General features: G+C 43.1%; 1 protein-coding gene across 1 annotated transcript; it reads right to left on the reverse strand.

The window, feature by feature from the left end:
* Positions 1-627: 627 nt before the first annotated feature.
* Positions 628-7,427, reverse strand: LOC135569053 (protein FAM91A1-like). Its single transcript, XM_065015886.1, has 4 exons — positions 7,187-7,427; positions 4,262-4,346; positions 1,862-2,013; positions 628-688 (listed from the first exon to the last, which is right to left on the reverse strand). Exons 1-4 carry the CDS (start codon positions 7,256-7,258, stop codon positions 656-658), a joined length of 342 nt encoding a protein of 113 aa, XP_064871958.1. The 5' UTR covers positions 7,259-7,427; the 3' UTR covers positions 628-655.
* Between the last annotated feature and the right edge of the window lie 4,660 nt (positions 7,428-12,087).

A 12,087-nucleotide genomic window follows, 5' to 3' on the forward strand; every position in this document is an offset into this window, starting at 1 on the left:
ACCCCACATAGCCTGGTTCCTCTCTAGGTTTCTTCCTAGGTTTTGGCCTTTCTAGGGAGTTTTTCCTAGCCACCGTGCTTCTACACCTGCATTGCTTGCTGTTTGGGGTTTTAGGCTGGGTTTCTGTACAGCACTTTGAGATATCAGCTGATGTAAGAAGGGCTATATAAATAAATTTGATTTGGATTCAGCATTTCACTGTAAGGTCTACTACACCTGTTGAATTCAGCATTTCACTGTGAGTTCTACCTACACCTGTTGTATTCAGCATTTCACTGTACGGTCTACTACACCTGTTGTATTCAGCATTTCACGGTGAGGTCTACACCTGTTGTATTCAGCATTTCACGGTGAGGTCTACACCTGTTGTATTCAGCATTTCACGGTAAGGTCTACACCTGTTGTGTGCATGTGACAAATAAAGTTAGATTTTTACAATACAACTAACAGCTAGCAGAACCACATTACAGAACCACGTTACAGAACCACATTACAGCAGCTAGTTTATCCCTGAGAGAGGGAGTACTACAATACTAGTAACAGTCAGCAGTTGTGGAGGCAACACACACACACACACACACACACACACACACACACAGCTCAGAAAAATACAGCAACAGTCTACTTACAGTCAGCAGCAGTGAAGTTGGGCAGCTTAGTCGTAACTCTTCTCTACGTTCATGATGTCCTGGAGGTGGAGAGAGGGAGGAGAGGAAAGAGAAGAGGGAAGAGGAGAGAGGGAGGTGAAGAGAGGGAGGTGGAGAGAGGGAGGAGAGGAAAGAGAAGAGGGAAGAGGAGAGAGGGAGGAGAGGAAAGAGAAGAGGGAAGAGGAGAGAGGGAGGAGAGGAAAGAGAAGAGGGAAGAGGAGAGAGGGAGGAGAGGAAAGAGAAGAGGGAAGAGGAGAGAGGGAGGAGAGGAAAGAAAGAGAAGAGGAGAAGGGAGGAGAGGAAAGAGAAGAGGGAGGTGGAGAGAGGGAGGTGGAGAGGGGAGGAGAGGAAAGAGAAGAGGGAAGAGAGAGAGGGAGGTGAAGAGAGGGAAGTGGAGAGAGGGAGGAGAGGAAAGAGAAGAGGGAAGAGGAGAGAGGGAGGTGGAGAGAGAGGGAGGAGAGGAAAGAGAAGATGGAAGAGGAGAGAGGGAGGAGAGGAAAGAGAAGAGGGAAGAGGGAGAGAGGGAGGTGGAGAGAGGGAGGAGGGAAAGAGAAGAGGGGAAGAGGAGAGAGGGAGGTGAAGAGAGGGAAGAGGAGAGAGGGAGGAGAGGAAAGAGAAGAGGGAAGAGGAGAGAGGGAGGTGGAGAGAGGGAGGAGAGGAAAGAGAAGAGGGAAGAGGAGAGAGGGAGGTGGAGAGAGGAAAGAGAGAGGAAAGAGAAGAGGGGAAGAGAAGAGGGGGGAGAAGGAAGAGAGGGAGGGAAGAGAAGAGAGGGGGGAAGAGAAGAGAGGGGGAAGAGAAGAGGGAAGAGAAGGAAGAGAGGGAGGGAAGAGGGAGGGAAGAGAAGGATGGAGAAATTGAGGGAAATGGGAGTAGCAAATTAAACCAATTTCTCTTCCTACACCATTCCTTCCTTCCCTGAGCCTTCATTAATCACCAAATATGTGTTAGTGTGCACTACTTTTGACCATGGCTCCATGGCTCTATGGCTCTATGGCACCCCATTAGTACCTCCATGATTATATATAGTAATAGTATATATTATTATAGTACCTCCATGATGTTGATATAGTAGGAGAAGGGGTGACTACAGTAGATATATTATATATAGTAATAGTATATAGTATTATAGTACCTCCATGATGCTGATATAGTAGGAGAAGGGGTGACTATAGTATATATATTATATATAGTAATAGTATATAGTATTATAGTACCTCCATGATGCTGATATAGTAGGAGAAGGGGGTGATGCGGAGGCCTTTGACCATGATGTCTGACAGGTGGTAGGGGTAGAGCATCAGGTGATCTCGGCTGTACTTCAGCAGCTCCTCATAGTACTTCCTCTCATCCTTCCTCACGTGTCTCACTGGACAGACATGGGGGGAGAGGACAGACACACTCAGATCAGATAGGGACTGATAAGGACAGAGACACTCAGATCAGACAGGGACAGGGCAGGACAGAGACTCTCAGATCAGATAGGGACAGGGCAGAGACAGATAGGGACAGGGCAGGACAGAGACACTCAGATCAGATAGGGACAGGGCAGGACAGAGACACTCAGAGATAGGGACAGGGCAGGATTGTGATGTCATAGGGACAGGGCAGGACAGAGACATGTCATTAGGGCAGGACAGAGATGTCATATCAGATAGGGACAGGGAGTATTGTGATGTCATTATGGAGTATTGTGATGTTAGGGACAGGGCAGGATTGTGATGTCATTAGGGACAGGGCACAGTCTCTAAATGTTGTGATTGTCATTAGGAGTATTGTGATGTCATTATGGAGAGTATTGTGATGTCATTCTAACCTGACAGAGCGTATTGTGATGAATTATGGGAGTATTGTGATGTATTATGGGGTATTGTGATGTTCAACAAATTATAAAGGGGGTATGTATGTGTGTAAGTCAGTTTTTTTATATACAGAAGCAGAAATGTATTTTGATGTCATTATGGAGTATTGTGATGTCATTATGGAGTATTGTGATGTCATTATGGAGTATTGTGATGTCATTATGGGGTATTGTGATGTCATTATGGGTATTGTGATGTCATTATGGGGTATTGTGATGTTATTATGGAGTATTGTGATGTTATTATGGGGTATTGTGATGTCATTATGGGGTATTGTGATGTCATTTGGGGGTATTGTGATGTCATTATGGTCATTAGTATTGTGATGTCATTATGGAGTATTGTGATGTTATTATGGGGTATTGTGATGTCATTATGGGGTATTGTGATGTCATTATGGGGTATTGTGATGTTATTATGGGGTATTGTGATGTCATTATGGAGTATTGTGTGTAGATTGAGGAGGGGAAAAAATTATGTAATCAATTTTAGAATATGGCTGTAACGTAACAAAATGTGGAAAAAGTCAAGGGGTCTGAATACTTTCCTAATGCACTGAATATATTTATATTCCTGTCTCTGACAATGCTCGTTATATTTCTTCATATTTTTTTTGTATATATTCTGGATTATGTGTGTATTGTTTTATTCTTATTGCGAGGTATTACTGTTGCAGCTAGAAACACAAGAATGTTGATGCTCCTGCGATAACAATTGCAAAACTGTGTACGCGACCAATAAACTTTGATTTGAGGCCTGTTTCTATGGACCGTTAGTATTGGCCTACCAGACAATAACAGAGGATTTCAGATACATGTCAATGTAATAATGCATTTATACCCAGCAATAAATGATTTATGATTGGTTATAATTGAATGGATATAAGTGTATGGGATATGAGCCTCTGTTCGCACTGAAAAATGGGGTGGATATTATGGTCTACGGCATTGTTATTCTGACAAGCCTGACTCCTCCCATGCTGACTCCTCCCATGCTGACTCCTCCCATGCTGACTCCTCCCATGCTGACTCCTCCCATGCTGACTCCTCCCATGCTGACTCCTCCCATGCTGACTCCTCCCATGCTGGCTCCTCCCATGCTGACTCCTCCCATGCTGAGCTCCTCCCATGCTGATGCTCCTCCCATGCTGACTCCTCCCATGCTGACTCCTCCCATGCTGACCTCCTCCCATCCCTGACTCCTCCCATGCTGACTCCTCCCATGCTGACTCCTCCCATGCTGACCATGCTGACCATGCTGACTCCTCCCATGCTGCTCCTCCCTCCCATGCTAGCTCCTCCCATGCTGACTCCTCCCTCCCATGCTGACTCCTCCCATGCTGACTCCTCCCATGCTGACCATGCTGACTCCTCCCATGCTGACTCCTCCCATGCTGGCTCCTCCCATGACCTGGCTCCTCCCATGCTGACTCCTCCCATGCTGACTCCTCCCATGCTGACTCCTCCCATGCTGACCATGCTGCTCCTCCCATGCTGACTCCTCCCATGCTGACTCCTCCCATGCTGACTCCTCCCATGCTGACTCCTCCCATGCTGACTCCTCCCATGCTGACTCCTCCCTCCCATGCTGACTCCTCCCATGCTAGCTCCTCCCATGCTGACCATGCTGCTCCTCCCATGCTGACTCCCTCCCATGCTGACTCCTCCCATGCTAGCTCCTCCCATGCTGACTCCTCCCATGCTGACTCCTCCCATGCTGACTCCTCCCATGCTGACTCCTCCCATGCTGACTCACCTAGGTTACTGCGGAACCTTAGCTGGTTGCGGATACTGTACAACTGCACATGTTTCTCATATTCACGCTGCGAGTTCCCAACACTCTGTAAATGAAAACAGGACATTTAAATGCATTAATATACAGAAACATATACAGTAACTCTGTAAATGAAAACAGGACATTTAAATACATATACAGTAACTCAGTAGAAACATATACAGTAACTCAGTAGAAACATATACAGTAACTCAGTAGAAACATATACAGTAACTCAGTAGGCATGATTGCAAGTATTATACCACATATGTCTCAAGTTATGAGGGAGCGTGCTGTTGGCATGCTGAGTGCAGGAATGTCCACCAGAGCTGTTGCCAGAGAAGGTGTAAGGTAAATGTTCATTTCTCTACCATAAGCCACCTGTCGTTTTACAGAATTTGGCATTACCAACTGGCCTCACAACCGCAGACCACGTGTATCCACGGCAACCCAGGACCTCATCATGTTTGGCATTACCAACTGGCCTCACAACCGCAGACCACGTGTATCCACGGCAACCCAGGACCTCATCATGTTTGGCATTACCAACTGGCCTCACAACCGCAGACCACGTGTAACCACGGCAACCCAGGACCTCATCATGTTTGGCATTACCAACTGGCCTCACAACCGCAGACCACGTGTAACCACGGCAACCCAGGACCTCATCATGTTTGGCATTACCAACTGGCCTCACAACCGCAGACCACGTGTAACCACGGCAACCCAGGACCTCATCATGTTTGGCATTACCAACTGGCCTCACAACCGCAGACCACGTGTAACCACGGCAACCCAGGACCTCATCATGTTTGGCATTACCAACTGGCCTCACAACCGCAGACCACGTGTAACCACGGCAACCCAGGACCTCATCATGTTTGGCATTACCAACTGGCCTCACAACCGCAGACCACGTGTAACCACGGCAACCCAGGACCTCATCATGTTTGGCATTACCAACTGGCCTCACAACCGCAGACCACGTGTAACCACGGCAACCCAGGACCTCATCATGTTTGGCATTACCAACTGGCCTCACAACCGCAGACCACGTGTAACCACGGCAACCCAGGACCTCATCATGTTTGGCATTACCAACTGGCCTCACAACCGCAGACCACGTGTAACCACGGCAACCCAGGACCTCATCATGTTTGGCATTACCAACTGGCCTCACAACCGCAGACCATGTAACCACGGCAACCCAGGACCTCATCATGTTTGGCATTACCAACTGGCCTCACAACCGCAGACCACGTGTAACCACGGCAACCCAGGACCTCATCATGTTTGGCATTACCAACTGGCCTCACAACCGCAGACCACGTGTAACCACGGCAACCCAGGACCTCATCATGTTTGGCATTACCAACTGGCCTCACAACCGCAGACCACGTGTAACCACGGCAACCCAGGACCTCATCATGTTTGGCATTACCAACTGGCCTCACAACCGCAGACCACGTGTAACCACGGCAACCCAGGACCTCATCATGTTTAAATGTATATTTTTGTTTAGGAGTTACTCCTCTTCCTGGGATTAATGTTCCCACACGGACCCATTTCCATGTTACAGTGTTTAACAGAAGACAACGGACGGAAGACAGAGTGGACTACCTGTGCTAATTAACAACAACAACAAAAAAACGCTAACTGTAATCCATTACCAGCAAAAATATTGTTATCAGATTACATATACTTTTTTTAAAAAACGAGATGATTACTTTGAGGATTAATTTACTTTTGTATTATTTTTTTAAACCAGTGGACAAACAGTGGAAAAATGTGCTCTTGCAACACCTGCATGGTGTGGACACCAGCCTATGGAATACAAGTGGGGCTTTATTGCTCAATCTAATTCATGCTGACCATTTTTTTATCCATAGGCCTAACGGAGACATGCTCAAACCCACCCACTTTTGATAGATTTAAAAGGGCCAATCTGTAGTTGCTACATCCATGTTTGGACTTGTATATTATACATATTCATGTAAAGATATAGTTTAATCACATTATTATATGTCGTAGAAAGTGATGGGTTAGAATATACCTACAGAACCAACCCATAAAGTAAAATTTAAACATCCATGTATGGCCAGCTATGTAAACTTTAACATTGATTTATCCTGCAATAGATGTGGTTCAATTGGTAACATACATTTATTTATGTCTTCTTCTAATGCCTCTTAATAAGGGGAAAGTAATCTAAAAGTAATTGAATGTAATCAGATTACGTTAACGGAGTTTGGGTAATCCAAAAATTACGTTACTGATTACAATTTTGGACAAGTAACTAGAAACGGATTACATTTAGCAAGTAACCTACCCAACCCTATTAGTTCAATCAATCAAATGTATTTATAAAGCCCTTTTAACATCAGCTGATGTCCTAAAGTGCTGTACAGAAACCCAGTCTAAAACCGCAAACAGAAAGCAATGCAGGTGTAGAAGCATCTCCAAACGCTCGTGTGTAAACGGAAAACTTAGGCTACAAACATGTCAATAAAAAAATCATGTCTGCTGCAATGGAGTTAAAACAGTGTCCAGTAAGTGTATTATTTTACATTTGTGAAATGATTTTGATGTGATATGAAAGTAGAGGGACTTATGTTTTAAGAACCATACCGCAATTGTTTCACTGTTAGATGGACTATTTGGCTGTTTTGGTTTCCAGAATCAATTAGTCCTTCAAACAGAACATGTCAGGTCCTTGGACTAAGAAGTAAGGTTACTGGGCTAGACAGCTACCTAGCTAACGGAGCTGTGTGCTTTAGTGATGCTTTCAGGTTATTGACCAAATCACTGTTGTTGCAGATGCGCCGGAGACTCATAATAAACGCACGGAGAACGTTAACGGACAGATGTAGCTGGCCAGCTGTGGCAAAACGTGTCAAGATCACATACCTGTTTGACATTTGCTGGTAGCTTGTTCCACGGATAATTCTGCCTAATGTGGAATTCAACGTCTGTGTTCATTGCTTGAGTGAATATGGATCCACGATACGACGAACTATAGTCCAAAATAACTATATCTCTCGAAACATCAAAAATCGACAAAAATTAACTTGATAATTCAAAACGTTTTCCTATCTAACTAATTTTGCTTTTTAATAAATATCCGCTTCCTTGTTGTATTTTCGTCACGTTTTTGGGCTACATTCGTCACTTCCGTCCAAGACGTGACCAACGGATGATGATTGGTCGATGAGGGACTGCAGTTGAAGTGTACACTGATAAAAATGAGTATTGCATCAAACTCAATGGAAATGTTTTTGTGTCAATTAAGAAAATCATACGGTTGGCTCCCTTCCAGCAATGTGTACTGACCTTGTAAAGTAAATGTCCATAATTATTCTTAAAGTCGAGCATAATGCTCATATAAACGGTCTGGCTGGTGGCTACTAATGTCAAACTATCATACGTGTCCACATGAAACTGGTCCAACAAGGTCTAATTGAGAAATGTTTAAATCAAACTTATTAGGTATAGATAAATAACCTCCAGTTGGTCTGATATGGCAATGCTTTTTTGCATTTGACCACATAGATATTCCAACTTTCAGACTGTATAAATTCATGACATAAATCAACTGTCTGAAATGCTGGACTGGAAGTCAACCTTTACCACAGGCTTTCAGTGTGAGAAGACGTCGAGCTCAAAGATGAGTACAAGCACCGCAACTCACTTAGGCTGCATACCAATGACTAACTATAGTGCACTACTTTTGACCAGAACCACCCAGTAGAAACAGTGTTGGGGTACAGCTCTTGGTAACCACCCAGTAGAAACAGTGTTGGGGTGCAGCTCTTGGTAACCACCCAGTAGAAACATTGTGGGGTACAGCTCTTGGTAACCACCCAGTAGAAACAGTGTTGGGGTGCAGCTCTTGGTAACCACCCAGTAGAAACATTGTGGGGTACAGCTCTTGGTAACCACCCAGTAGAAACAGTGTTGGGGTACAGCTCATGGTAACCACCCAGTAGAAACAGTGTTGGGGTGCAGCTCTTGGTAACCACCCAGTAGAAACAGTGTTGGGGTACAGCTCTTGGTAACCACCCAGTAGAAACAGTGTTGGGATACAGCTCTTGGTAACCACCCAGTAGAAACAGTGTGGGGGACAGCTCTTGGTAACCACCCAGTAGAAACAGTGTTGGGGTACAGCTCTTGGTAACCACCCAGTAGAAACAGTGTTGGGGTACAGCTCTTGGTAACCACCCAGTAGAAACAGTGTGGGGTACAGCTCTTGGTAACCACCTAGTAGAAACAGTGTGGGGTACAGCTCTTGGTAACCACCCAGTAGAAACAGTGTTGGGGTACAGCTCTTGGTAACCACCCAGTAGAAACCGTGTTGGGGTACAGCTCTTGGTAACCACCCAGTAGAAACAGTGTTGTGGTGCAGCTCTTGGTAACCACCCAGTAGAAACAGTGTTGTGGTGCAGCTCTTGGTAACCACCCAGTAGAAACAGTGTTGGGGTACGGCTCTGACTACTAGCTGCCTAGTAGCTGACGTCTTACTCTAATTTTTATTTAATTGTACCTATATTTAACTAGGCTAGTCAGTTAAGAACAAATTCTTATTTACAGTTAAGCCTATCCCGGCCAAAACCAGATGATGCTGGGCCAATTGTGCGCCACCCTATGGGCTCCCAATCACGGCCGGCTGTGATACAGCCTGGAATTGAACCAGGGTCTACACAGTTCACATGATATGGATGTAAATACCCTCAAATTAAAGCTGAAAGTCTATACTAATAGCTCACATTCGTGATTTCAATATGCGGTGGTAGATAGCTAACCAAAATAACTTGGTCAATGTCCAAATATTTATGGACCTGACTGTAAATAGTGGACTACTTTTGTCCAGGGCTCATTGTGTAGTAGTAGTAGTGCCATAGGGAATAGGGTGCTATTTGGGATCCAGGTGAAAATACATAGGAAATACATATAGGAAAATGATTCTGATTATATAGATGAAAATACAGCTGTAGGAAAGGATTCTGATTATATAGATGAAAATACAGCTGTAGGAAAGGATTCTGATTCTATAGATGAGTTCAGAGCTATAGGAAAGGATTCTGATTCTATAGATGAGTTCAGAGCTATAGGGCAGCCTTCTGATTCTATAGATGAGTTCAGAGCTATAGGACAGCCTTCTGATTCTATAGATGAGTTCAGAGCTATAGGACAGCCTTCTGATTCTATAGATGAGTTCAGAGCTATAGGACAGCCTTCTGATTCTATAGATAAGTTCAGAGCTATAGGACAGCCTTCTGATTCTATAGATGAGTTCAGAGCTATAGGACAGCCTTCTGATTCTATAGATAAGTTCAGAGCTATAGGACAGCCTTCTGATTCTATAGATGAGTTCAGAGCTATAGGACAGCCTTCTGATTCTATAGATAAGTTCAGAGCTATAGGACAGCCTTCTGATTCTATAGATAAGTTCAGAGCTATAGGACAGCCTTCTGATTCTATAGATGAGTTCAGATCTATAGCAAAGGATTCTGATTATATAGATGAGTTCAGAGCTATAGGACAGCCTTCTGATTCTATAGATGAGTTCAGAGCTATAGGACAGCCTTCTGATTCTATAGATGAGTTAAATTTTCCCAAATATGGTTGCCTTCTGTATACCCCCATTACCTTGTCACAACACAATACATTTGAAAGTTTCTTCAAGTGCAGTCTCAAAAACCATCAAGCGGTATTATGAAACTGGCTATCATGAGGACCGCCACAGGAAAGGAAGACCCAGAGAAACACGAGCAATGGACATTAGACCGGTGGAAATCTGTCCTTTGGTATGGAGTCGCAGAGTAGGTGAACGGATTATCTTTGCATGTGTGGTTCCCACCGTGAAGCATGGAGGAGGTGGTGTGATGGTGCTTTGCTGGTGACACTGTTTGTGTTTTATTTAGAATTCAAGGCACACTTCACCAGCATGGCTACCACAGCATTCTGCAGCAACATGCCATCCCATCTGGTTTGTGCTTAGTGGGACTATCATTTGCACACCTCCAGGCTGTGTAAGGGCTATTTGACCAAGAAGGAGAAAGATGGAGTGCTGCATCAGATGACGTGGCCTCCACAATTATTTTTTTAATTTAACTAGGCAAGTCAGCTGAGAACAAATTCTTATTTACCCAACCTAAACCCAATTGAGATGTTTGGGATGAGTTGGATCACAGAGTGAAGGAAAAGCAGCCAACAAGTGCTCAGCATACATGGGAACTCCTTCAAGACTGTTGGAAAAGCATTCCAGGTGAAGCTGGTTGAGAGAATGCCAAGAGTGTGCAATGCTGTCATCAAGGCAAAGGGTGGCTACTCTGACAAATCTAAATTAAAAAATATATTTTGATTTATTTAACACGTTTTTGTTACTACATTATTCAATATGTCTTATTTCATAGTGTTGATGTCTTCACTATTATTCTACAACGTAGAAAAAAGTCAAATAAAGAAAACCCTTTAATGAGTAGGTGTTCTAAAACCCTTTAATGAGTAGGTGTTCTAAAACTTTTGAATGTTACTGTAGATTTGAATGTAGCTAAAGATCAGATTATAATTACAGATCTGGTTTGTAGTTATAGACCTGACTGTGGTTAGAGATCGGGTTTGTAGTTATATACATGTCTAAAGTAATAGATCTGACTATAGTTATAGATCTGACTATTGTTATAGATTTGACATAGTTATAGATCTGACTATAGTAGTAGATCTGGTTTGTAGTTGTAGATCTGTCTATAGTTATAGATTTGACATAGTAATAGATCTGACTATAGTTATAGATCTGACTATAGTTATAGATTTGACATAGTAATAGATCTGACTATAGTAATAGATCTGACTATAGTTATAGATCTGACTATAGTTATAGATTTGACATAGTAATAGATCTGACTATAGTTATAGATCTGACTATAGTTATAGATCTAATATAATAGACAGATAGAGAGGGTAGGTCTAGCTGGTCTGTCGTAATATAATAGAGACAGTAGATCTAGCTGGTCTGTCATAATATAATAGAGACAGTAGATCTAGCTGGTCTGTCATAATATAATAGAGACAGTAGATCTAGCTGGTCTGTCATAATATAATAGAGACAGTAGATCTAGCTGGTCTGTCATAATATAATAGAGACAGTAGATCTAGCTGGTCTGTCATATATAATAGAGACATTAGATCTAGCTGGTCTGTCATAATACAATAGAGACAGTAGATCTAGCTGGTCTGTCATAATATAATAGAGACAGTAGATCTAGCTGGTCTGTCATAATATAATAGAGACAGTAGATCTAGCTGGTCTGTCATAATATAATAGAGAGCTGGTCTGTCATAATATAGATCTAGCTGGTCTGTCATAATATAATAGAGACAGTAGATCTAGCTGGTCTGTCATAATATAATAGAGACAGTAGATCTAGCTGGTCTGTCTTAATATAATAGAGACAGTAGATCTAGCTGGTCTATCATAGCTGGTCTGTCATATAATAGAGACAGTAGATCTAGCTGGTCTGTCATAATATAATAGAGACAGTAGATCTAGCTGGTCTGTCATAATATAATAGAGACAGTAGATCTAGCTGGTCTGTCATAATATAATAGAGACAGTAGATCTAGCTGGTCTGTCATAATATAATAGAGACAGTAGATCTAGCTGGTCTGTCATAATATAATAGAGACAGTAGATCTAGCTGGTCTGTCATATATAATAGATCTAGCTGGTCTGTCATAATATAATAGAGACAGTAGATCTAGCTGGTCTGTCATAATATAATAGAGACAGTAGATCTAGCTGGTCTGTC

The sequence above is a fragment of the Oncorhynchus nerka genome, unplaced genomic scaffold (genome assembly GCF_034236695.1).
Source record: "Oncorhynchus nerka isolate Pitt River unplaced genomic scaffold, Oner_Uvic_2.0 unplaced_scaffold_1232, whole genome shotgun sequence".
Taxonomy (NCBI): Eukaryota; Metazoa; Chordata; class Actinopteri; order Salmoniformes; family Salmonidae; genus Oncorhynchus; species Oncorhynchus nerka.

Bases quoted from the DNA above. Each gene is read 5' to 3' on its own strand.
- LOC135569053 (XM_065015886.1), bottom strand. From the start codon at position 7,258: ATGAACACAGACGTTGAATTCCACATTAGGCAGAATTATCCGTGGAAC. The intron at 4,347-7,186 runs GTATGTGATCTT...TTTCATTTACAG, and splicing joins TACCAGCAAATGTCAAACAG to AGTGTTGGGAACTCGCAGCG. The intron at 2,014-4,261 runs GTGAGTCAGCAT...ATGTCTGTCCAG, and splicing joins AAGGTTCCGCAGTAACCTAG to TGAGACACGTGAGGAAGGAT.